The sequence below is a fragment of the Anolis carolinensis genome, chromosome 3 (assembly GCF_035594765.1).
Source record: "Anolis carolinensis isolate JA03-04 chromosome 3, rAnoCar3.1.pri, whole genome shotgun sequence".
NCBI classification, from domain to species: domain Eukaryota; kingdom Metazoa; phylum Chordata; class Lepidosauria; order Squamata; family Dactyloidae; genus Anolis; species Anolis carolinensis.
Window position 1 is genome coordinate 73,642,044 of NC_085843.1, and position 27,929 is coordinate 73,669,972.

The following is a 27,929-nucleotide window of genomic DNA, read 5'->3' on the forward strand; positions in this document are numbered from 1 at the left end:
CTTTGTTGGGAGGTGTTAGCTAGCCCTGATTGTTTCCTTTGTGGAATGCTTTCAGGCTGTTGGTCTTTATTTATTGTCCTGGTTTTAGAGATTATATTGTTCTGCATTATTCTATCCCAGTAATTATTTCATATTAAAGTAGAATCTCACTTATCCAACATTCGTTTATACAGTGTTCTGGATTATCCAACACAGTCTGCCTTTTCGTAATCAATGTTTTTGTAGTCAGTGTCTTAAATTCATTGTGATATTTTAGTGGTAAATTTGTAAATACAGTACAGTAGAGTATCACTTATCCAAAATAAACGGGCCGGCAGAATGTTGGATAAGCGAATATGTTGGATAATAAGGAGGCATTAAGGAGAAGCCTATTAAACATCAAATTAGGTTATGATTTTACAAATGAAACACCAAAACATCATTTTAGACAACAAATTTGGCAGAAAAAGTAGTTCAATACACAGTAATGCTATGTAGTGATTACTGTATTTATGAATTTAGCACCAAAATATCACAATGTATTGAAAACATTGACTACAAAAATGGCTTGGATTATCCAGAACGTTGGATAAGCGAGGCTTGGATAAGTGAGACTCTACTGTAATTACTACATAGCATTACTACACATGTAACTACTTTTTCTGCCAAATTTGTTGTATAACATGATGTTGTAGTGCTTAATTTGTATAATCATAACCTAATTTGATGTTTAATAGGCTTTTCCTTAATCTCTTCTTATTATCCAACATATTCGCTTATCCAACGTTCTGCCGGCCCATTTATGTTGGATAAGTGAGACTCTACAGTAGAGACTCTGCTGTAGAGTCTCTGCTGTACTTAAACAGTTCTCAAGTATAGCATGAAAAGGAATAATGCTCAAATGCTTGGTCCATAACCAGGTCTAGCAAGGCTATTCAATGCTAATCATCATTTTTTGATTATCCAACGCTCTGCTGGCCCGTTTATGTGGGATAAATGAGACTCTACTGTTCTTGGATGGAGCTGCAGGCTGTATTTCTGCTGTGTTGTCATAAGCTGAAAGTTGTTCTGCGTCAGTCCCCTTCCTTATATGACGAGTTGGGTTTCTTAGCAGAAAATGTCAAGCAAGAAGAAGCCATCGGGAGCATTTCATCGTAAAAGGAGGTTGCAGCATAGCCAAGAAGATAAGAGTCAAGCTAAAGCATTAAAAAGGTTTTTCACGACTTCACCATCATGCCAGACAGGAAAGCCAGAGACAACTAAATTGACTGAATCAGATCATGCTGATGACGGAAAGATACCAATCTCAGAGCCTCTACCAGGACCATCAACCAGTCAAGACCTTCTCACTGCAACTTCAGCAATACCATTACCACCTTCCTGTATTGGCATTACTGGGACTGACACTGAAGATGTGGATGAGGATTCATTAAGAGATGCAGCCCTGCCATCTACTAGTCGGCAAGCTATTGAATCGGTAAGTAGATTCAATTTAAAAATATTAGTGCAGATTTTTGGGAAATATAATTGGCCCTGGCCTGTCTTGTTCATTTTTTCTTTAAAGATTGCATAACGAGGTATTATACTTATTGATCTTGCATTGCATTACATCTTAGAAAAACTTCTAGAAGTTAACATACACCCCCCTTTTTTTTCAGGAACAAAGAAGAGACCCTTTGTTATTTCTTTCCAATGATTGTGGAGAGTGGCCACTCAAAATAACTGATGAGGCACGGAAAATAATTGTTGAGCGAGGACCACAGCAAGTCAGAGGCATAAAGTTTCCTAAGGACATTCATGGCAGAAAATTTTCCCCATTTCATTATTCAAGGAAGTTGTGTAATGGAGAGCGTGTCAACAGATATTGGCTACAGTATTCTGTATCTAAAAATGCAGTGTTTTGTATTACTTGCAAAATTTTTGGAAACGACACATCCAGTCTTGCAGGTAGCCAAGGGTTTTCTAACTGGCGGAACTTGAGCAGGCTTTTGAGCAGTCACGAGAAATCCCGTCCTCATATGGAAAACCGTTCATCTTGGCGTGAGCTCTCGCAACGTTTGCATTTAAACAAAACTATTGATGCAGAGCATGAAAGACTTATTAATGCTGAAATTAAACATTGGGATCAAATTCTGAAACGCTTGCTATGTGCTACACGGTTTTTGGGGGTTCAAGGATTGCCATTTAGAGGGACAAAAGATGTTCTATTTGAACCTAATAATGGCAACTTTTTAAAATTGATAGAACATATAGCACAGTTTGATGATCCGATGGCTGAACATGTGAGAAGAATCACTTCCAAAGAAACACATGTCCACTATTTGAGTAAAAATGTCCAGAACGAGTTTATTTCTTTCTTGGCAGGCAAGGTCCAGAATAATATTTTGGAACAACTACATGAGGCAACATATTATTCTATTATATTGGACTGCACACCAGATATTAGCAACACCGAACAAATGACGTTGGTGGTTAGATTTGTTACATGTAAAGCAAATGAAGATATCTTGATTAAGGAACATTTTTTAGGCTTTGTTCCTGTTGCCAGTCCTTCAGGTGAAGGTATGACAGAAATATTACTCCATGAGTTGGAAGCACGACGTATTCCATTAAAAAACATGAGAGGCCAGGGATATGATAATGGTTCTGCAATGAAGGGAAAACATGTTGGAGTCCAGAGGAGGATCCTTGATTTAAATCCTAGAGCCTTTTATGTACCATGTGGAAACCACTCCCTGAACTTGGTCATAAATGATGCAGCTATGTCTTGCAAGATTGCAGCAGACTGTTTCGCCACCGTACAAGACCTCTATAACCTTTTTTCAGGTTCCCCAGTAAGATGGGGTACTTTGTTGAAGCATGTTTCAACTCTCACACTCAAACCACTTAGCAGTACTAGGTGGGAAAGTAGAATCGAAGCATTGTTGCCTTTGAGGTTCCATATTGAAGAAGAATATGATGCCGTATATGAAGCTTCTCATGATCAGAAATTTGATGGACTCTGTAGGAGCCGTGCTGGTGCTCTTCTTAAAAGACTGCAAAGCTTCACATTTCTGTGCAGCATAGTGACATGGCATGAGATCCTGCACAAGATAAATATCGTTAGTAAACAGTTGCAAAAAGTGTCAATCGATCTTCAAAATTCTATGGCTCTTATTAAGAGTGTGAAAAGTTTTCTAGAAAGGATGAGATCTGAAGAAGGTCTAAATAGCATCATTACAGATGCAAAGGAACTGGCAGAAAAAATCGATGCTACTGCCGACTTTGAAAACGAACAGGAAGCTCGACCGAGAAAAGTAAGCAGACAATTTTCGTATGAATGTAAAGATGAAGCTGTACATTCTGGCAAAGAGTCTTTTAAAGTGAACTTTTTTTTTGTTGTGCTTGACACAGCAATATCCTCATTAAAGGAGAGATTTCAGCTAATGGACAACCATAGTGGAAGTTTCAAATTTCTGTATGACATTTCAAGCCTTGGGAAATGTTGGAATGAAAAAGAATTGAAGTACGCCTGTCAACGCCTTGAAACTGTTTTGACAGATGGAGAAGACCACGATGTGAATGCTGGTGATCTGTATACAGAGCTACAATTACTTGCAGATATGCTTCCCCCTGGAAGTCTCCCAGCTGATGCCTTGTCTTTTATAAATCATGGTTCGGAGGATGTTTTCCCAAATGTCTACACTGCATTGAGAATTCTGTTAACACTTCCAATATCCGTGGCCAGCGGTGAAAGGAGTTTTTCAAAATTGAAACTTATAAAAAATTACTTAAGATCTACTTTGAGTCAAGAGCGCTTGAGTGGACTATCAACCTTGGCCATTGAAAATAGCTTGTTGGATGACATGGACACAGATTCCCTAGTACATGAGTTTTCCAAATTGAAAGTCAGAAAAATCAGGTTTTAATTTTTACAAGTGTTCAAGTTAATTTGTGTTAAGGAAAACTGGATGTTAAAAAATTAAAATTGTTGCAAAGTTTATTAAAATATTTATTTATTAAATTATTATTATTATTATTTGTGTTAAGGAAAACTGGATGTTAAAAAATTAAAATTGTTGCAAAGTTTATTAAAATATTTATTTATTAAATTATTATTATTATTATTATTATTATTATTATTTATTAAGATTGGAGTTAATTCTATGTAATGTTACTATATGAACATAATGTTGTTAATAAACTTCTGGTTGTAAGGTAAACTCTTTTATCCATTCTATTCACCTCTACCTTCTACCTTTTATTTCTCGGTGATTGGGGGTTTTTTTTGGGGGGGGGGCACCAAAATCCTGTTTCGCTTACACTTGAAAATTTCCTTGGGCCGGCCCTGTCTATCATGCAATATTGGATTATATTTTAATGTATGTTTATGTTGCATGCATAAATGTATGAAAACAATAATCCTGCTGAAAAACAATTTAAAGAGAACTACAATTGTAGAGAAAAAGAAAGATCTAAATTTTGCTAAATAGCTTCTTAAAAACTGTAGCCTTCCTTGTTATTTCAGGGTACAGTAAGAAAAAAACACGTGTAAAAAAGAGTAGGCAGCAGCTGCCATGGAACTCTTATCTTCCACTTTATCAACACATTAAAAATAAACATTCATTCTACAGGTTGCAGCCTGACAACCCTAAGGCCACTAGATAAAGTGCTTTAATACAGCTATCAGGATTTAAACACATTTTTCTGAGGCCACCTGCTGTGAGGACTATACCTCCCTTTTATTTCTCTATTTTTCAGTGTCAAAACTCCCCATTTATTCCATGCCACGTTTATAAAATTATAGGCTAATTTAAAATGTTACCAGTGTTTTTTCTTCTATCCCTAGAAACCAATGTGGTGTTAACAATTGTTAGTCACAATTTAGAAACCTCATGTATGTTCCTACAAAACCTTCCAGTCGTTGTCAACTTATGGCATCTCCATGAATTTCATAAGGTTTTCTTAAGAAAGGGATACTACAGTACCTGGTATTTGGCTGTTTACCCTCTTTTCAAATGGGCCATGGGATTTGAAAAGCTGTAGACGAAATGAATATATTTTACAAGATCTGCAAATTAGCATGTTAAGCTAAATTCAGGTGTAAATCTCCCAAGTCTTAATTTATTACATAGATGTGTTGTCAGAATAATAAAGACAGAGGGAACACATATTCTGAACTGAGATCTATAGAAGGATGGTGAAAAGAATGTGCTAATAAGATGTTACAGGTTTTTAAAAGAAACTGCTGCACGTATGACATTTCCTACATGGATAATGACTCAATGTGGTCCCTAAAGTTACCTTCTAGGAATCAGTCTTGTAACTAGTCCACAAACAGTACCTCAATATAATCAAATTATTACAGCCATGTAAATAATAGCTTTTCACCCAGATATTGGATGGATGTCCAATATATTGAAATTTGTCTCCTGTCATGAAGGAGATGTTCTGTTGTAGAAGAATTTGGCTCAAGATTATGTATCAGTAGGGCATAGTAAAACTAGTATGAGTTTTAGCTGGTTATTTAAAAGAGCTATCCAAGGTTCTAAAACCCAACCTCAAATTGTTTTGAGCACATTGGAAACTTTTAAAGCTCTAACATTGTCCTCCCAGCTTTTTTTCTAGAGCCCTCATAGAATCATAGAATCATAGAATAGTAGAGTTGGAAGAGACCTCATGGGCCATCCAGTCCAACCCCCTGCCAAGAAGCAAGAAATCGCATTCAAAGCACCCCCGACAGATGGCCATCCAGCCTCTGCCTAAAAGCCTCCAAGGAAGGAGCCTCCACCACAGCCCGGGGGGGAGAGTTCCACTGTCGAACAGCCCTCACAGTGAGGAAGTTCTTCCTGATGTTCAGGTGGAATCTCCTTTCCTGTAGTTTGAAGCCATTGTTCCGTGTCCTAGTCTGCAGGGCAGCAGAAAACAAGCTTGCTCCCTCCTTCCTATGACTTCCCTTCACGTATTTGTACATGGCTATCATGTCTCCTCTCAGCCTTCTCTTCTGCAGGCTAAACATGCCAAGCTCTTTAAGCCGCTCGTCATAGGGCTTGTTCTCCAGACCCTTAATCATTTTAGTCGCCCTCCTCTGGACGCTCTCCAGCTTGTCAACATCTCCCTTCAACTGTGGTGCCCAGAATTGGACGCAGTATTCCAGGTGTGGTCTGACCAAGGCAGAATAGAGGGGTAGCATGACTTCCCTGGATCTAGACGCTATTCCCCTATTGATGCATCCCGTTGGCTTTTTTAGCTGCTGCATCACATTGTTGGCTCATGTTTAACTTGTTGTCCACGACAACTCCAAGGTCTTTTTCGCACACACTGCTGTCAAGCCAGGCGTCCCCCATTCTGTATCTTTGATTTCCATTTTTTCTACCGAAATGAAGTATCTTGCATTTGTCCCTGTTGAACTTCATTTTGTTAGTTTCGGCCCATCTCTCTAGTCTGTCAAGATCATTTTGAATTCTGCTCCTGTCTTCTGGAGTGTTAGCTATCCCTCCTAGTTTTGTGTCATCTGCAAACTTGATGATCGTCCCTTCTAACCCTTCGTCTAAGTCGTTAATAAAGATGTTGAACAGAACCGGGCCCAGGACGGAGCCCTGCGGCACTCCACTTGTCACTTCTTTCCATGATGAAGATGACGCATTGGTGAGCACCCTTTGGGTTCGTTCGTTTAGCCAATTGCAGATCCACCTAACTGTAGTTTTGTCTAGCCCACATTTTACTAGTTTATTTGCCAGAAGGTCATGGGGGACTTTGTCGAAGTCCTTACTGAAATCCAGGTAGGCTACATCCACAGCATTCCCTGTATCGACCCAACTCGTAACTCTATCGAAAAAAGAGATCAGATTAGTCTGGCATGACTCCCCTAGTCAACTCCCCTAGAGCTGCCTTTCTACACTGCCTTGACATTTGAAGGGCCCTTGTGTTTTAGGTTCACCACACAGCCCCTCTGAGAAAGTCTGTGAGACTATTTTTAAAATATCCTAAAGACACCGTGGGTCTCCCAGTGTCCACTCAAAGACTATTAGCCTGGATAGTAGCAACAATACAACTCTCATATCAGTTAGCCAGACTGGACCTACCTGCTCGAGTACATGCCCTTTCAACCAGGGCAGTTGCTGCATCAACAGCATTTCTAAGAGGCATTCTACGGCAGGACATTTGTCGGGTGGCCATTTGGTCAACACTGCACACTTTTATTTCTCATTATAAGCTGGACCTTTTTGCTAAGAAGGATGCAGCTCTTGGAAGAGCAGTGTTATTTTCAGTACTGGCATGATGGCCACAATCCATGGGACAGCTCGCTAGTCTACCACAAGTGCATATTTCAGAGAGACCATGCTGAAGAAAGCTAGGTTGCTTACCTGTAACCATGTTTCTTTAAGTGGTCATCTGTGAAATTCACATGTTCTGCCCATCCAACTTACATGGTCATTCCTTCATTCTCAGCTGCTGCCTTGCAGTACAGGAACTGAGGCTCCAGGCCCCCTTGCTTCATTTTATCCATGCGGGATGTGTGGGGTTGGAGTTACTTAGCTAAAGAGCCTGCAATGAGGATCCAAATCAGTTGTGTTGATGCAGACAATTCCACAGGTGCGAATTTTACAGATGACCACTTGAACAAACATGGTTACAGCTAAGCAGCCTATCTTTATGACTGCACTTTGCCTCACTGCAATGCTGCAATGACCATAGAGATGAATTTATAATGTGGTAACTTAGGCTTACAACCTCTTTATTATTTACCAGGATGCCAGCCCAAAGTAGATTGAACAACTTTCTGGCATGCCAGTGATAGTAATTGTTGGTGTTCTGCAAAATAAAATTTAACCTAGTTGTTAGCACTCTTTTCTGTTTTTCAGTGGTCACATACATACTTTATATGAAACATTTGTGCTGCTCCTGTTAGCTTAAGAACATCTTCATAATGTCAAACAAGGAAAACCGTAAACATGCCCAGGTTGAATCAATGAGAATTGGAAAAAGTGACCTCTCACAGCATACTTGTTAGAGAAGCAGAAAAGCAAACTCGGTGATCAGAATGTCCTGAAAGGTCCCCATATTTGCCACACATATGCAAAAAAGTATATGATCCCATACTTCCATAATCTCAAACATTTTTGGAGATACTTCTCTGAATGGCAGAAAAGAACTAGTAATTAATCTGTGCTAAACTCACATTAAACACATTATGACAATGTAATTTGGCTAATTGACTGCAAGAACCATATGTTTTCTATGTTACAGTGCATGAGATAAATTTGAAAGCATTCAGAATCTTTCAAAAAATGTAAATATGACGTATTCCCAGTTTATTAATATTGCAAACAGACACCTCTCACTTTTTAGTGCTTTTTTAAAAGTTTAGAGGCTGTTTTCTATTGCAGGAAGCTTGCAGTACTTTCACTCATGGGTGTTCATACTTTTATTGTAGGCAAAACACCAACATCTTGATTTTTTTTTCCTTGAAAATTAACTAAAGTTAGACCAAAATGAGCACTGGAGAAAGACTAACCTTCAGTGTCAGGTTGCAGTAATATACCTGCTGTAAGCCAGGATATGAATAATACTTGAAATGGGAAAGAGTGGCATTTTACTCCAGCTGATCCTACAATAGCAGGCTTACAACACTCAGTATAAATTTCAGCTGGGGTATATCTGTTAACTAGGGATATCTTTAACCTACACTCAGGTGTGGATCACTGCAGCCAGATTCACCCTCCTCATGAAAAGATGCCATAATGTACAATAAAAAATGAGCAAATGCATTCCTGGGTATTGATATCACTTGGTTTCTCAAAGCACTTCTGGATCCAAGAGCAGTAGAGCTCTGTTCTTCAGTTCACAGGCAATGCTATACCATCCAGAACAGAGTGTACTTTGCTCACTGGGGGGGGGGGGGGGTCCATCTTGTGTGGACTTAGCTGAGGAGAGGGTGGGAGGGATTGTGTTGTTTTGTTTTTCTTCACACATGATTCAATTGAGCAACAAGTTGGGACTTCTACTGGCTTCTTGGTACCATCCGAAAAAGAGAAACACTGCACACAACAATGACATGCCTGAAAATGGAATGTTGGAAGCTGACCAATAGTCATCCAAAACAGTGGGAACCACAGAAGAATTTTTCAGTAATTGTCTTATTATTGCTTCTTTCAGACACCAGAACTCGGTCTTGTTTTAGCAAGGCACTGTCTCAGCTAGTCCCCCCTCTGAATTTTTTTGATGTCACAAAGAGGAAAGATTCAAGTTATGGCAGCTCTTACCTCTCCACAAATCCTAGCCATAGCCACAGAGTAGACAAATTGAAAAGTATCCATTATTACTTAACAAACAGAGACCAAAGTTACTTTGAATTATTTGAATTGCTCACAAAATTACATTGAAATGTATTAATTATACCATTCAAGTAAGCAACTTTAGCTGCAAGCTGTCAGGCAAGTTGTTCACAATGGGCTGTCAATTATCTAAATCAGTAGTTCTCAACCTTTGGTCCCTTCAGCTGTTTTGGACTGCAACTAATCCCCATCAGCTTATCAGCTATTAGGATTTGTGGGAGCTAAAGAGAACCACTGATCTAGATTCTTCTCATGGGTCCATATGTGAAAGATTTGTGCACTAGCTGTACAATGGTGGAAAGGTTTGCTCTTAACACCTGTATTACACCACAATAGTGCCTGAAATATGCTCCATCTTCTCGACAGTTGGATCTTCTCTGAATTTTCTGCCAACATCACTCTAGTTGAGAGAATTATTATGCCCACAGCCCTAACATTTCTCCATTCCAGAAGTCATCTTAAACAGAAACCTCTACTTAGGCAGAAGGAAACTTCTCAAGATGCTCTCCAAAAGCCTCAAGAATCCATCCATATCCATAAGGCTCTTGAGGAAGATCATCCTAATGCAGAGTTTCCGAGTACTCCAAAGTTTAAACCCTTCTAGGTGGTAGGATTTATACAAAAGTATTGCGCTAAAATTGAAAAACAAGCAAAAGGAGATATAATAATAGGGGGAGATCTTAACATGGAACTATATAAACAAACAAAAAAAAAACAGAGTAGAACCCAGGTAAGCCTGAATGCAAAATCAATTTCAAAAAATGGAACCTCATAGAAGTGCATAATAGATTGGGAGTGGAGGCAACTACCCCAACCTTTTATTCCCATAGGCATACAAAATTCACTGCAATAGACTACTTCATAGTTGGAATTAACAATTCACGACAAATAAAGGAGATTAAAGTGGGGAACGACTGGCCAGGAGATCATGCTCCCCTCCTGTTAAAATTAGGAAACCCAGTAAGGAAGCCCCCAAGGAAATGGATATTCAACCCAAAGGTAACATTCAATGGAAAGGATAAACAGGTAATTAAACAACAGATTCAAGATTTTTTTCGATTTAATAGAAAACCACAAATAAAAGAAGAGACTTTATGGGACGCTTTTAAAGCAACCATAAGGGGCACTTGCATTTCATTGGAAATAGGGATCAATAGGAAAGAAAAGCATACATTTGACAAATTAAGATTAGAGACTGAGGATGCATTCCTACGATTCCAAAAAAAATCCAACAGTAGATAATAAGACAAACTGAAAAGAGAGAAAAAAGCAATTGGAGAATTTAGATAAAATAGAGACCACAAAAAATACTTACGGGTTAGAAATGATTATCAAATCAATTCAATTAATAATTCGGAGAGATTGGCCAGAGTCCTAAAATCAAAACAAGCTAGAAACAGAATACTTAAGTTGAAAGATGATAGAGGACATTTGAGATCTACAGAGGAGGAAATCAGGGAGATTCTGGCTCATTAATATGAAAAACTTTACGAAGGTAAAGAGTCAATCAAACAAGTAGACCTCTTGGAAAAAATAATAAATTCACAGTCAAAATCTAATCTAAATAGTAAAATAACTAAAACAGAAATTGAACAAACAATAGAAAGTCTAAAAATAAATTCATCACCTGGGCCAGATGGCTTTACAACAAAATTTTATAAAATATTTAAAGACGATATTACCCCAGCCTTGTTACACTGTTTAATGAAATAATGGAGAAACAAAATGTACCAAATACCTGGAAATTTTTGGAAATTCTCACAATCCTAAAACCAAATAAGGATGAAACTGATCCTAACTCTTATAGACCAATATCCCTAAGCAATGTGGACTACAAAATATTCACTAAAATATTAGCAAAAAGACTAAGAGATATAATACCGGATATAATTAAAGAAGATCAATACGGATTTGTAAAAAACAGGAAATTAGCGGACCCTATAAGGAATATTTTGAACATTTTGAACCATGCCACAGGAAAAAAAAAATCTAAAGTACTTATATTAAAATTGGACTTTTGCAAAGCATTCGACTCAATAGATCACAAATATTTGAACAGACTCTGCGAGGAATGTAATATGGGGGGGAAGTGTGTAAGGTAATAAAAGAACTATATAGTGAAAACAAAGCAACTATCTCAGTAAATGGGACACAAACCAGACAAATAAATATTAATAGAGGAACTAAACAAGGATGCCCCCTTTCCCCGGCCCTATTTTCATGAGCCATTGAACCTTTAGCAAACTTAGTAAGGAATAACCCGGTCATTAAAGGCTATAAGGTGGGCAAGGAAGACATTAAGATTAATTTATATGCTGATGATGTTATGATAATTTTAGGGGAGGTGGAGGAATCACTACAATCATTAGTTAAAACAGTTCAAGACTTTGGATCAACTTCGGGCCTTCCAATAAATTTAGGCAAATCAGAGATATTAGATAAAAATTTAACATGGGAAGAGCTCAAGAAGGTTCAAAACATTATGGGAGTAAAATTGGGGAAAAAGAAGATGAAATACCTAGGAGTGGATATACCAAAAAACATCAACAATATCATACAAATAAACTATAATCACCAATGGAAAAATATAAGCAAATAAATTATCACATGGGGAAAGAAATTCTGAGACATATCTACAAGGCTAAAAATCTATAAGATGAAGATTTTTATTCTTGTCCCAAACCCTCTCGGTGAATATTCCTACCAATTTGTTGAAGAAGTGGGATAACTCTATCAAACAATGGGTAGTGGGAGGAAACAAAAATAAATTGCCAAGTTTTTATACTATAGTAAACAAGAAATGGGTGGTTGGGGAGCTCCCTCGTTGGGAATATACTACGAGGCAAGCCAGTTAGCGAGGCTATTAGAATTCGAATTGGAAGGGTCAAAAAATGGGTGCAAATAGAAAAGGAAGCAAATAATTGGCAAAGGGGAACATCATTGGGAGAGAGAATTGATAGAAAAGACTTAAAGAATTTAAAAGCGGGCCCCTGTTTTTCAATGTTGTTAATCTGGAAAAAATGGCAAAATTAATTACAAATAAATAAAATTGACCCTTTCCCACTAGAAACATTGGAAAATAAGGACAAGACATCCACAAATCTAATTAGGGCACTGAAGGAAAAAGGTATCCAAAGGATTGGGGACATCATGAATCCCAAAGGAGAAATATTAAAGTGGGATAAAATAAAAGATAAATGTGGTCAAGGGAACTGGATAGCATGGTTAGGTCTGTCCAGTAAAGCCCAGGCCATGAAAAGAAGAGAAGTAGTTGAAACCCCACTGGATAGAATAATTAAAAGGAAAATAGAAATAGATAAAGGAATAACTGGGCTATTGTATGATGAACTAATCACATTAACTTACAATACAAAAATAACCATTATACATTATTGGAAACAGGAAAAAACTTTACTGAGAAATTAATTGGGACTTGGATTGACAATATTCATAAAATTAAACATATAAGGATTAAAGAAACCCAAAGGAAAATAATATCCAAATGGTACAGAACCCCACTCCAAGTAGCACACATAACGGGAAAATACTTCAAATAAGTGTTGGCATAACTGTGGGGAAATAGGTACATTTTCCCACATGTGGTGGGACTGTAGAAAAATTCAGAACTTTTATAGAAAAATAAGAAAGATAATGGAAGAAATAATAGGGAAAGAATTAATATGGGACAAAGCTAGATACATGTCTCTCACAGTAAAGGTAAGGGAAGATAACAATAATTGGACAGAGATTCTAAAATATATGACAGCCGCAATACAAGCCACGATAGCCCGAGGATGGAGGGATGATACAAAATGGGATGTAGAAACCTGGTGGGCTTATATATCAGAATATATAATTAACGACTTCATCATTCAAAAGAAAAAAATATATACAAATAGCCTAAAAGATCAAGACTGGTTAAGGAAATGGACTGTTCTAATCGACAAAATAGATGGAGACAAAAGATACCGCACCTTGAACCAGGCATTCCACACGATTAAACTGATGTATTGACAATTTTGAATGGCTGTTCCAGGGGGGTAGGGGTATGGGGGGAGGGTGGGGGTGGAGGGTGATACATTTCTAAGGACTGTTTAAAATGTCATTTAAGAAATAGTTACCTTTGGAACAATGTATACTGAAATAAGTTATGTATGGCAAAAATAGTTAATTGTTATGATGTATCAAAAAGAAATTTAAAAAAAACCCTTCTAGGTGGTGATCTGTCTATGATAATAAAACTATACACAGTTTGTCTGTTCTCAGATTATCACCATCTAAGCCATAATAGAAAATGATTTCCAGGGGTACCATACAGCATGGTCAGATATGATTTGGTACAGATTTATAATTGTCATAGCAGACATAAAGTCATGAGAAGTCTCAGCATGGATGTTGAATTCCGCCAGCACCATTGCCCAAGGAGAAACCAACACAAACACCCTGGCTAGCTCAAGAATGGAGACTGCTGAATTGAAGGTGGGTTGTACAGCAACACAGTATCTAATCTGTTCTGGGCATTCACCTTTAGATACACACTAAAATCCTTTTGATTGTGCAAGAGGCCGTCTGGTCAGGGGGATCACTACAGCTCCACATTAAGATATGACAGATTAAATCAAATCAAAGAACTATATAACAAAAACATATCTTCCAAAGAATTACACCCAAATTCTATTTCTTTCTTTGGCAAACATAGCATGAGGTTACATAGTTTAACTTTTCTTTCCATACTATCATAACACACACCATGTAAAATCTGGAGCAAAAGATTCCAACAACTAAAAATAGCTAAGATAATATACCAACAAATAAATAAAATATGTTTTAAAAACATATACTTTTAAGTAAGAAAAACCTCAATAGCTTCTATGTGTTATCAAAAGCTTTCATGGCTGGAATCACTGGGTTGCTGTGAGTTTTCCGGGCTGTATGGCCATGTAATAGGGCCATACAGCCCAGAAAACTCTCAGCAATCCATTCAATAGCTTTTTTTTTTGTATATTCCATTTTTGTGCCACATGTCACAGTTTTATCTCCAAAATTGGTTAGAAATACTGCCTAAAGATATGGAGTATATTTTGTTCTTATTTTCTGGTTCTCAGAAATACATTTTCACTTCATCTTTTTGGCAATGCTTTGCAATTTCTATCAAATTATGCATTCATTCCAATGGCCTCTGAAAAAGATGTTCCCCATAGACATATGCTAATTGTGAACTTTCAGTGTGAAGCACTTATGAAAAGGTATTTAAGGCTTCAGGGATTATTTCTTTTCCTCTCCCTTTTCTTTCTTTCTAGTGTATTCTTACATGACAGTGGGCTAGGCAGGATGGTTTTGTGGTCTCTTCCAACTCTATAATTCTATGGACTTCATCCCACAGGATAAGTCAAGAGTTTGAGAGAGTTGGTTTTTCCTTCAGCTTCGCCACACCCTGTTTTTAAATTAAACATAAGATTTTCCTACCCCCATCACACTTAATCCTTCTCTCCACTTTCTTTAAGATTTATCCATTTGATTTGCCATCACATGGTAAAGACAGAAGAAAGAAATCAATACTGCCCATCTCGTCTCCTCCCTCCATAGTGATGTCATTGTTATGTTTACAAACAGGCGAAGGGGGATTCCCATTACATGTTAAATTGGGCATTTTTAAACAAATTGTGGAATAAGTTGCTTGCCAACCAGCTTAGGAATAGTCAGTAAAATCCACACTTTAGAAATGACAAGATACCTCTATCCCACATTAGAAGGTTACGTCATGTGAAGGGCACCATCGGTTTCAGTTTCTTTAGTGTGTAGATGAAGTCATCAGATACAATCAGTGTTCTAATTATGGTCTCCGTTTTGTGGCAAAAAAAAATGGCTGCCACCACCTTCAGCTTTCTATGGTATGCTGTCTCTTAATTGAATCTGTTAGGTGGCCATCTGTTTGGAACTCGTCTAGAAGTACAGAACAGATGTTTTTGCCTCAAACAGATCAGCCTCTAGTAGCAGAGAGACTTTTCTGGTTTTCAGTCACTGATGTCTTCATTACACCTGAACAATAGTCCCATAACATTCTGGTCTGTGAAAATTTGAACCTGTTCTCACAGAGCAGTTCAGTTGATGTGTTGTCGAAGGCTTTCATGGCCGGGATCACAGGGTTGTTGTATGTCTTTCGGGCTGTGTGGCCATGTTCCAGAAGCATTCTCTCCTGACGTTTCGCCCACATCTATGGCAGGCATCCTCAGAGGTTGTGAGGTATGGAGAAAACTAAGCAAAGAGGTTAATATATATCTGTGGAAAGTCAAGGGTGAGAGAGGTCAGTGTGAATGTTGCGTAGTTAATCACTTTAATTAGCATTGAAAAGCTTATCTGCTGTCTTCTTCCTGCCTCTGGGGCATCCTTTGTTTAGAGTCGTTAACTGCCCTTGGTTGATTCATGTCTGGAAATCCTCTGTTTTCAGAGTATTGCTTTTTATTTACTGTTCTGATTTTTGAGTTTTTTAATACTGGTAGCCAGATTTTGTTCATTTTCATGGTTTCTTCCTTTCTGTTGAAGTTGTCCACATGCTTGTGGATTTCAATGGCTTCTCTGTGTAGTCTGACATGATAGTTGTTAGAATGGTCCAGCATTTTTGTGTTCTCAAATAGTATTCTGTGTCCAGGCTGGTTCATCAAATGCTCTGCTATGGCTGATTTCTCTGGTTGAATTAGTCTGCAGTGCCTTTCATGTTCTTTGACTCTTGTTTGGGCGCTGCGTTTGGTGGTCCCTATGTAGACTTGTCCACAGCTGCATGGTATCCGGTAGACTCCTGCAGAAGAGAGAGGATCCCTCTTGTCCTTCGCTGACCGTAGCATTTGTTGGATTTTCTTCGTGGGTCTGTAGATAGTTTGTAGGTTGTGCTTCTTCATCAGCTTCCCTATGCGGTCAGTAGTTCCCTTGATGTATGGTAAGAACACCTTGATGTATGGTAAGAAAAGATCAGCAACCTCAATCTAAGCACCAAGGACATCCTGATCAGCTTTGATGTGGTGTCCCTTTTTACCAAAGTCCCAGTAGCTGACACCCTCACACTAATCAAACAAAACTTCCCAGAAGACATCACAGCCCTGTTTCACCATTGCCTCACCACTAGCTACTTTCAGTGGGACACTGGATTCTATGAACAGAAGGATGGAGTGGCCATGGGGAGCCCTCTCAGCCCAGTAGTAGCAAATTTCTATATGGAATACTTTGAAAAACAGGCCCTAGAAACAGCACCAAAAAAGCCAACTGTTTGGTTCAGATACGTAGATGACACCTTCACAATTTGGAGCCATGGAGAGGAAGAACTCAGCAAGTTCCTGGACCATCTTAACAGCATCCACCCAAACATCCAATTCACCATGGAAAAAGAAAAGGAAGGAAAACTGCCATTTCTAGATGTTCTGGTCATCCGCAAACCCAATCAACAATTGGGCCACACAGTTTACAGAAAACCTACACACACAGATAGATACCTTCATAAAAACTCCAACCATCACCCAAGTCAAAAAAGGAGCACAATCAAAGCCCTGACAGACCGTGCACAAAGAATCTGCGAACCTCACCTCCTCCAAGGTGAACTCAACCACCTAAACTGGGCTCTACAGGCCAATGGATACTCCACCACAGACATCAGAAGAGCTGCAAGGCCAAGAACAAGCCATGAGAGTCAAGACAAAGATCCACCCAGAGGAAAGGTGTTCTTACCATACATCAAGGGAACCACTGACCGCATAGGCAAACTGATGAAGAAGCACAACCTACAAACTATCTACAGACCCACGAAGAAAATCCAACAAATGCTACGGTCAGCGAAGGACAAGAGGGATCCTCTCTCTTCTGCAGGAGTCTACCGGATACCATGCAGCTGTGGACAAGTCTACATAGGGACCACCAAACGCAGCGCCCAAACAAGAGTCAAAGAACATGAAAGGCACTGCAGACTAATTCAACCAGAGAAATCAGCCATAGCAGAGCATTTGATGAACCAGCCTGGACACAGAATACTATTTGAGAACACAAAAATGCTGGACCATTCTAACAACTATCATGTCAGACTACACAGAGAAGCCATTGAAATCCACAAGCATGTGGACAACTTCAACAGAAAGGAAGAAACCATGAAAATGAACAAAATCTGGCTACCAGTATTAAAAAACTCAAAAATCAGAACAGTAAATAAAAAGCAATACTCTGAAAACAGAGGATTTCCAGACATGAATCAACCAAGGGCAGTTAACGACTCTAAACAAAGGATGCCCCAGAGGCAGGAAGAAGACAGCAGATAAGCTTTTCAATGCTAATTAAAGTGATTAACTACGCAACATTCACACTGACCTCTCTCACCCTAGACTTTCCACAGATATATATTAACCTCTTTGCTTAGTTTTCTCCATACCTCACAACCTCTGAGGATGCCTGCCATAGATGTGGGCGAAACGTCAGGAGAGAATGCTTCTGGAACATGGCCACACAGCCCGAAAGACATACAACAACCCAGTTCAGTTGATCTTTCCTTCTTCTGGTAAAAAGATAATCCCTGAAGGTTCTACAACACTTCATTTACTCACCTCCATTTATTATTAATTTATCATATCAGAAGCAAAACCGAAGGTATAGTTGTAATGTATTTAAAAACACAAATTTTAAAACTTTGCATTGTACCAAATGTTCTTTGACCAGAATCTGGCCACTTGGAATGCCTCTGGTGTTACTACACCAAGGTCCTTAATTGTGCATGTGGCAGGGTTCAGACTGCCATGAATGTAAGTACATTGCCATTACCATGTGCATTGAATTGTGTTGCTAGTTCCAAGTAGAGTGGACCTATAAATTAATAGAACTTGGCATTATGTTGACTCACCATTCTGCAACTAATTCAATGGAACTACTTATTTTGGGCTTGCATTAAGATTCAAGCTATAGTTTTATTAATTGTTGATTATATAGGAGATATGTTGCCTGTTTTAAAATACCTTGGATAGGACACATAGTTCTAGTTAATGTGTGTATGGGTGGGGAGAAAATTCAGACATGCCATACCATACCAACATTTTCAGTCAGTAACTGTATTGCTGTTTGGTTATGCTAAATATATGAACAAATCCTACCTTACTGAAAGTAAGGTCATCTGAATGAAAATAATGTTGTGTTCCATAATAAAAAAGTTTGTTAAAACTTTGGGACTTTTCACAGTTCAGAGTATAATGAGACTTTCTCATCCATATACACACTACGATTCCTCATGAACATCCACGACTGCATCCTGCTGAATTCTGAAGTCTGTACTTTAGTGAGGGACTAGAGCTAATTAGATGAAAATCTTTACTATCCCTTTGTAAACTGCAAATCCTAGCATTCCATGAGATAGAACCATAGTGAAATCATTGTGCCATAATATTGTGATATAAAATGGCATCTGATATCTAAATGGGGGAAGGAATATCGACGTATTAAAATTGTTTTCCTTAAACATATTCTTATGTTGCATATATTTCTCTATTACCCCCTTAACAAATAATCAGAAGTATTATTTTACAATATGATTAGAAATATGCAATATAATTATAAGGATCTCTTTGGCCCTCCACTCTGGGCCCAATCTGATAAAGTATGTTTGTGTTGGCTGACTTGGCAATATATTAAGGAGGTGTCAAAACTATGCACAAAAGTAGGAAAAGATGGAAATGTCATGGAGCACCAATGCCTTTGTTACAAAGAAGGGCAACGGAAGATGATAAACTGGTTTAAAAATTAATGAGGGACATTGTAATCTCAAGCAATAAATGTCAAACTTTGCCAAGCAGAAAACTAAATGTCTGGACCCTCATTTATAAAACAGAGTGTACAAAAAGTTCTAGTTACACCACAAACTTTCTCAGAAAATCAACTGAAGACCAGTTTGGCAACAAAATTTCACTCCACCAATAGCTCTTTTTTAGGTAGAGTATATTGTTTTAGAGACATGTCAATATTTACCAAATATAATAATAATAATAATAAAACTTTATTTATACCCCGCCACCATCTCCCCAACGGGGACTCGGGGCGGCTTACATGGGGCCATGCCCAGGACAATACAATATAGCAAAATATAAAAACAACATATCATAATACAGTTAAACAATACAATAAATTGTCATATACAGTACAACACAAAATAAAAAAAAGCAATATAACAGGGCGGGCCGCATGAACACTCAGTTAAAACTTGGGGTGAGAAAAAGATAAGAATAAAAACCACGGGGAACAGGGACATAAGATAGAAAAACAGTCTAGAGGATAGATGTTGGGGGGAGTAACAAAAGAAGTGCATAACAGTTACTCTCCGAAAGCACACCGGAAAAGCCACGTTTTTAAATCTTTCCTAAAGGCTAAAAGAGTGGGGGCTTGCCTGATTTCAATGGGCAGCGAGTTCCATAATCGGGGGGCCACAGCGGAAAAGGCCCTCTCCCTTGTTCCCACAAGGCGGGTCTGGGATATAGGCAGTGGCGACAGGAGGGCCTCCCCTGATGATCGAAGAGATCGGGCAGGTTTATGGTAGGAGATACGGTCACGAAGGTAGGTGGGTCCCAAACCGTTTAGGGCTTTATAAATGATGGTCTGCACCTTGAATTGGGATCGGAAAATGAACGGCAGCCAGTGGAGCTCCTTAAACAGGGGAGTAGATCTCTCCCTGTAACTCGCCCCCGTTATTGTGATGACTCATGGGCCATGTAGTCCCGTTCCTAGCGCTGTTGTGGCAGATGAAGAGGAAAACTTGGGTTTTCCACCATTTCAGCCAGAATTGGAACTTTCCCAGCCAGAACTGGAGCCCTTGCACCTGCAGGAGGATTGTCTTCCAGAAATCTGCCAAACAAGCCCTGAGTCAAAATCTCCCCCATTTTCTCGCCGTAGTTATTATCAACAACAAAAAGGAGTTCAACAGGCTAATCGCAGAAGCCTGAGAATCGCAGCCAGGCATTCAGCTGATTAAGACTGCTTTCATGAGAACCTTTAGGGAGTCATGCATCTGGACACAGAGATTGACTTTCGGTTCTGGTTCCCCAGAGAAGTGTTCTTTGGTGGGAACGGGACCCTATTTAGGTTCCTTGCCCTGAAGGAATTTTGCGGAGTCAATTCGTCAGCAACTGGAGTAGGTTGTGTGTGGACAGCGCTACTCCCGTTTCCAAGCCTTCGTTCCTGTTTCCAAGCCTTCGTTCCCATTCCAAGCCTTCGTTCACGTTCCCAGCCTTGTTTTGCTTCATGGACCTTGCTTTGCTTTCCAGGACCTTGCCAAGTATTTACCACGGATCTTGTCCCTGTTCCTCGTACCTTGTTGCCTTGTATCAAGCCTTGTGTTCCAAGAATCAAGTTTACTTCCTAGCCTTACATCAAGTTCCTTGGACTAAGAACCTTGTCATCTCCCCTCACTTTGCCTGGCAAAGTGGGTGTTTCGGTTATTGGATTACAACTTTGGACCTTAATATTTCATATTGGACATTGTTTCTTGGGACTAATTTTGACCTTTCCTGAAAGGTCTACTTCTGAACTATTTCCTACGCTTGCTTTTATTAACTTTATACATTTCCTTAATAAAGATATTAGATAGATTCTGGCCTCTGTGTTTGGTTATTGGTGCTCTGCAGCCTGGGTCGTGACAGTTTGACTCCGCCACCCTAAGCACCAATTAACCTAGGCCAGAATGTCTACCGGAGCCGGACCGGGTGGCCAGCCGCTCAGCTACACCATCGACAAGGATGAAGTGGACCGAATCTGTGATAAGCTCAATGCGCAGGAGGGAGAAATAAGGGGCCTGAAGGAGCGCGGGGTCCGTCTCCCGGCCTTGGCGTTGCCGACCAAGTTTTCTGGAGAAGCTTCTAAGGTTCATGTTTTCCGTCGCCAATGCCAGGCTTATATAGAGGCCCGTAATGCCGAGTTTCCCCAAGAAGACATCAAGGTGGCGTGGATTTACAGTCTCCTAGACAGGCCAGCGGCCAACTGGGCGACGGCACTGTTCGACCAAGTCTCCCCACATCTGAGATCAGCGCAACACTTCTTGGATCACATTAAGGCGACTTGGGGGATCGAGGACAATTTGGAGGCGGCCGGCCACAAACTCCGGCGCCTCTCCCAAGGGGACAGACCCTTGTCCCAGTACATAGCCGAGTTCCGAGTGCTGGCCCATAACACCGGTTGGAACGACATAGCCCTCAGAGGACAGTTTCGGGAGGGTCTCAACATCGAGATGCTGGAGGAAATCTCCAAGGTGGATCCCCCCCACTCTCTTGAAGGACTCATTGAACAATGTTTACGAGCTGAAGTCATGCTTGCCAATAGAAAGCAATGGATCCGAGGCCAGAGCGGTAGGGCTGGAGCGAAACCTCCCGCTCCCACCGGCATCCAGCCGCGTCCAGTGTGGAGGCCCCCGCCACCAGCCCCATACCCCAGAGGGAACGAGGAGGTGCCGATGCAGCTGGGCAATGTGCGTCCCAGGTTAGATGTTGCCGAGAAGGCCCGCCGCCAACGCCTAAATCTCTGCTGGTACTGCGGAAACGGGGGCCACTTTGCAAGAGAGTGTCCAGCCAAAGGGAAGCCCGCCGCCCGTCTGGCGGCGGCTTCCTCCACGGAGGCGAAGACGTCTGAGGCGGCTGGCGCAGAACCGGCGGGGGAAGCCAGCGACCGGGCGTAGAGAGGCTCGCCAACCCGGTCAAAAACCCCACTCAAGAGCCGCCAACCGGGGTCCTATTTCTCCTAGTGGTCACCCTGTGGTCAGCGAAAAAAGGACCCGTCATGATCCATGCCATGATAGACTCAGGAGCCACTAACAATTTCATTGATAGAGAGTATGCCGACTCTCTGGGATTACAATATCACGATTTCAAGAACGCCCGTGTGGTGCAGGCCATCGATGGCCGCCCCCTCAAGACAGGTCCAGTAAGTCAATGGTCAGAACCCACCAGAATGTGGATAAGGGAACACATGGAAGAGATTTCCTTCTTTGTTACCGAGGTTCCCCATTTCCCTGTGATTTTGGGAATTCCATGGCTGACCCTCCACGACCCAAACATCTCCTGGTCCAACAGAGAACTGCAGTTTGCTTCAAAATATTGCCAAAACCATTGTCTTGTAGCCAAGGTCTGCCATACCACAGACGCCGAGCCCATCATCACCTTGCCCAAGAAATACTCAGACTTTTGGGATGTATTCAATGAAAAAGAAGCCGAGAGACTACCCCCGCATAGACCTTATGACTGTGCCATTGATTTGGTGGAGGGGGCCCCGATCCCGCGAGGGCACCTCTACTCCCTGACTGAACCAGAGCAAGAAGCTCTCAGGGAGTTCTTAGAGACAAACCTCCGCAAGGGGTTTATCAGACCCTCTCAATCCCCAGCCGCTTCCCCAGTGATGTTTGTGAAAAAGAAGTCAGGGGACCTGCGCTTGGTGGTGGACTATAGGGCATTGAACAATATCACTAAACGAAACCGATATCCCCTGCCTTTGATCTCGGACCTCTTGAACTGGCTTCGAGGGGCCAAGGTTTATACCAAACTGGATCTTCGAGGAGCTTACAATCTAATTCGCATCAGGGAAGGGGACGAGTGGAAGACCGCCTTCCAGACTAAATTCGGTTTATTCGAGTCCCGGGTCATGAATTTCGGTTTATGTGGAGCTCCCGCAACGTTCCAGCATTTTGTCAATGACATCTTTCAGGATTATCTAGACCGGTTCCTGATTATCTACTTGGACGATTTTTTGGTGTTTTCTAGATCACAAACAGAACATGAGAACCACGTCAGAATGGTGTTACAACGATTGCGGGACCATGGACTTTATGCCAAGCTGGAAAAATGCGCTTTTGACCTACAAGAGGTAGATTTCCTGGGATACCGTGTCTCGCCACTAGGGCTCACCATGGATCCGGTGAAGGTTTCAGCAGTATTGGAATGGCGGGCGCCAACCAACAAGAAAGAGGTGCAACGTTTCTTGGGGTTCGCAAACTACTACCGCAAGTTCATTCCAGATTTTGCCCGCTGGTCTGATCCAATCACCAGCTGCATCCATGGGAAACAGCCTTTCCGCTGGACGGAACAAGCAGAGAAAGGATTTCAGCAACTAAAGAAATTATTCACGTCCCAGCCAATCCTTCAGCACCCAGATCCTGAAACCCCTTTTGTCGTGCAGGCGGACGCCTCCGATGTGGCAATTGGGGCTGTACAAATTTCCCATTGAGGTCCATACTGATCATCGGAATCTAGAGCATCTAAGAACTGCCCGCAAGCTGAATCAGAGGCAGCAACGCTGGGCTTTATTCTTTGAATGTTTTAACTTCCAAATCCATTATGTAACCCCAGCCCAGACCAAGCAAGCAGATGCTCTGTCACGGAAACCGGAGTATGCTGCAGGGCGCAAAGAGACCTTTGAGTCCCAACTGCTGCAGCCCGAGAACTTTGCCACGCTCACAGTGGGAAACACTAAATCCACTCCAATTTAATCAACTCCCTCTACTCCAGGGCCCCTTTGCGCTCAGGAAATCAGGGCCAGTCAACAAGCAGATGCCTGGGCTCAGGACCAACTTCGCCAAGGACTACATTTCCCCTTTTCGCTTAAGGATGGGTTACTTTGCTATAGAAATCATGTCTACATCCCTCCAGGACCGGGCAGGGAAAAGGCACTTCGTCTGTGTCATGACTGCAAGCCAGCAGGGCATTTCGGACTATTTAAAACCATGCATTTAATCCTAAGAGATTTCTGGTGGCCCAAGATCCGCAAGGATGTGGAAAAATATGTCAATACCTGCCCAATATGCCAGCGCTCCAAGACAAGAAGGGAAAAGCCCTCAGGGCTTCTGCATCCCCTTCCTACCCCATCTCGCCCATGGGAAATAATCTCTGCGGATTTTATCACTGATCTACCACCTTCCTGTGGATTCACCACGATCCTAGTGGTGGTGGACCTTTTTACCAAGTTAGCCCATTTCATTCCCTGCGATGGCCTTCCCACGGCCAAAAAGACTGCAGACTTATTCCTTCAACATGTTTTCAGATTGCATGGATTGCCCAAGAGTTTGGTCACAGACCGTGGGTCCCAATTCACCTCTCGTTTCTGGAAAGCACTACAAAAACTATTGGGCATAGACTCACGGTTATCTTCGGCTCACCATCCCCAAACGGATGGGCAAACTGAGCGCACCAATGCCACTTTGGAACAATACCTTCGCTGTTATGTGAACTACCAGCAGGACAATTGGGCCTCCCTGTTACCGCTGTCAGAGTTTGCCTATAACAATGGTGTCCAGGCTTCAACTAAAGAAACCCCGTTCTTTGCAAACTACGGCTTCCATCCACGTTTCTTTCCCTCTGTCATTGAAACCTCAGAAGTTCCCGCAGCAGAGGACTGGCTACAGGAACTCACAGCGGTGCAACAACTTTTGCTCCAGCAACTAGACCAAGCCAAGGAGGACTATAAACGCCACGCTGATAATCATCGCCAGCCGGGCCCCGAAATCAAGGTAGGAGACCGGGTTCTTCTGTCCACCCGCTTTTTGCCCTCCCATCGCCCTTGCCGGAAGTTAGATGCCCGTTTCATTGGCCCCTATCCAGTGGTGGCGCAACTTAACCCCGTGACTTTCAAACTTCAACTCCCGCGCTCTAGGCGCATTCACCCAGTGTTTCATCGCTCTCTGCTCCTTCCGGCGGATGGTGTGCGCCCTGATGTAGACCGGCTGGCCCCCACTCCTATTCTGGTGGATGGGGAAGAGGAATTCGAGGTTCAGAACATCTTGGATTCTCGCTTTCACCGCCGCCGCCTTCAATATCTCATTGACTGGGTGGGTTTTGGTCCCGAGGAACGTTCTTGGGAAGACGCTTCCACAGTCCATGCCCCCGATTTAACCCGCCGCTTCCATCAGACCTACCCCGCCAAGCCGCGGCCTCGCGCCTCGGGGAGAGAGCCCTATGTTGAGAGGGGGCTTGAGGAGGGGGATAGTGTGATGACTCATGGGCCATGTAGTCCCGTTCCTAGCGCTGTTGTGGCAGATGAAGAGGAAAACTTGGGTTTTCCACCATTTCAGCCAGAATTGGAACTTTCCCAGCCAGAACTGGAGCCCTTGCACCTGCAGGAGGATTGTCTTCCAGAAATCTGCCAAACAAGCCCTGAGTCAAAATCTCCCCCATTTTCTCGCCGTAGTTATTATCAACAACAAAAAGGAGTTCAACAGGCTAATCGCAGAAGCCTGAGAATCGCAGCCAGGCATTCAGCTGATTAAGACTGCTTTCATGAGAACCTTTAGGGAGTCATGCATCTGGACACAGAGATTGACTTTCGGTTCTGGTTCCCCAGAGAAGTGTTCTTTGGTGGGAACGGGACCCTATTTAGGTTCCTTGCCCTGAAGGAATTTTGCGGAGTCAATTCGTCAGCAACTGGAGTAGGTTGTGTGTGGACAGCGCTACTCCCGTTTCCAAGCCTTCGTTCCTGTTTCCAAGCCTTCGTTCCCGTTCCAAGCCTTCGTTCACGTTCCCAGCCTTGTTTTGCTTCACGGACCTTGCTTTGCTTTCCAGGACCTTGCCAAGTATTTACCACGGATCTTGTCCCTGTTCCTCGTACCTTGTTGCCTTGTATCAAGCCTTGTGTTCCAAGAAACAAGTTTACTTCCTAGCCTTACATCAAGTTCCTTGGACTAAGAACCTTGTCATCTCCCCTCACTTTGCCTGGCAAAGTGGGTGTTTCGGTTATTGGATTACAACTTTGGACCTTAATATTTCATATTGGACATTGTTTCTTGGGACTAATTTTGACCTTTCCTGAAAGGTCTACTTCTGAACTATTTCCTACGCTTGCTTTTATTAACTTTATACATTTCCTTAATAAAGATATTAGATAGATTCTGGCCTCTGTGTTTGGTTATTGGTGCTCTGCAGCCTGGGTCGTGACAGTTATTAATCTGGCAGCCGAGCGTTGGACCAGTTGTAATTTCCGAGCCGTCTTCAAGGGAAGCCCCACATAGAGCGCATTACAGTAGTCCAGTCTAGAGGTAACTAAGGCATGCACCACCGTGGTCAAGTCAGACTTCACGAGGTATGGTCGCAGTTGGTGCACAAGTTTGAGTTGTGCGAAAGCCCTCCCGGCCACCGCCGACACCTGCGCCTCAAGCGTCAACGCTGAGTCCAGGAGGACCCCCAAACTGCAGACCTGTGATTTCAGGGGGAGTGCAACCCCGTCCAGCACAGGTTGCCACCCAATACCCCGATCCGACGAACGACTGACCAGGAGGGCCTCTGTCTTGTCAGGATTGATCCTCAGCTTGTTCCTCCTCATCCAGTCCGCCACAGCGGCCAGGCACTAGTTCAGCATCTGAGGGGCTTCCTTGGCTTCAGATGGAAACGAGTAGTGGATTTGTGTGTCATCTGCGTAGAGATGGCAACACCCTCCAAAACTCCGGATGACCTCTCCCAACGGTTTCATGTAGATGTTGAAAAGCATGGGGGATAAGATAGACCCTTGCGGGACCCCACAGGTCAAAGGCCAGGGGTCCGAGCAGGTATCCCCCAGCTTCACCATCTGGGAACGGCCCTCCAGGAAGGACTGGAGACACTGCAGAACCGTGCCACTGAGCCCCATCCCAGAGATCCTCCCCAGAAGGATACCATGGTCGATGGTATCGAAAGCCGCTGAAATGTCCAAGAGAACCAGCAGGGTCACACTCCCCCTGTCCAATTCCCTGCGGAGGTCATCCACCAAGGCGACCAAAGCCATCTCGGTACTGTGCCCAGGCCTGAAACCAGACTGCGAGCGGTCCAGAAAATCAGTGTCATCTAGGAACTCCTGGAGCTGCGCGGCAACCACCCGCTCCAGAACCTTGCCCAAAAACGGGAGGTTGGAAATTGGTCTGTAGTTGTTACATACACATGGGTCTAACGAGGTCTTTTTTAATAGCAGTTTTACTACCGCCTGCTTGAAGCAGGATGGAACTGACCCCTGTCCCAAAGAGGCATTTATTATAGCCACAAACCAATCCAACAACCCCTCTTTGGCCAGCTTAACCAGCCAAGAGGGACAAGGATCCAGAGCACAAGTGGTCGCCCGCACAGACCCAAGAATCCCCTCCACGTCATCAGGAAGAACAAGCCGGAAAGAATCCCACAAGATCGAACAGACAGGTACCTCGGTTACCTCAGCTGGAACTACAATTAAGCTGGAGTCCAACTCATGACGTATCTGAGTAACTTTGCCTGCAAAATGGTGCGCGAAATCGCTGCACCTAGCTGCAGAGTCATCGGGAAGCCCCTGGGTCTCAGGAGGCCGCAAGAGCTCCCCAACAACTCGGAACAGCTCCGCTGGCCTGTTGGCCGCAGATGCTATGCGGGCAGTCGTGAAAGCTTTCCTGGCTGCTCGCAAAGCCACGGAGTAAGCCTTAATAGCGGCTTTAGCCCGTGCTTGGTCAGACACATCCCGAGATTTCCTCCGGATGCACTCTAGTCCCCTCCTCGCACGCTTCATCACAGCCAGCTCCTCAGTAAACCAAGGAGTCGATGTGACTCTACGCAGCGAGAGGGGACGTTCGGGAGCCAAATTCCAAATTCCAACACAGAGGATTCAATATAGCTTCCAAGGCTCTGGGTATATATTGACCTTTTAATTAAAACT

General features: G+C 42.2%; 1 protein-coding gene across 1 annotated transcript; it reads left to right on the forward strand.

Moving 5' to 3' along the window:
- The first annotated feature begins 913 nt into the window (after nucleotides 1-913).
- On the forward strand, nucleotides 914-4,299 carry LOC103280141 (zinc finger MYM-type protein 1). The gene is made up of 2 exons (XM_008118102.3): nucleotides 914-1,456; nucleotides 1,638-4,299. Exons 1-2 carry the CDS (start codon nucleotides 1,097-1,099, stop codon nucleotides 3,885-3,887), a joined length of 2,610 nt encoding a protein of 869 aa, XP_008116309.3. The 5' UTR covers nucleotides 914-1,096; the 3' UTR covers nucleotides 3,888-4,299.
- The last annotated feature ends 23,630 nt before the right edge of the window (nucleotides 4,300-27,929 follow it).

What these genes read in the sequence shown, in the direction of transcription:
- LOC103280141 (XM_008118102.3), top strand. Translation starts at nt 1,097, where the DNA reads ATGTCAAGCAAGAAGAAGCCATCGGGAGCATTTCATCGTAAAAGGAGG. An exon ending in GTCGGCAAGCTATTGAATCG is followed by an intron (nt 1,457 to 1,637) that starts GTAAGTAGATTC and finishes CTTTTTTTTCAG; the next exon opens with GAACAAAGAAGAGACCCTTT.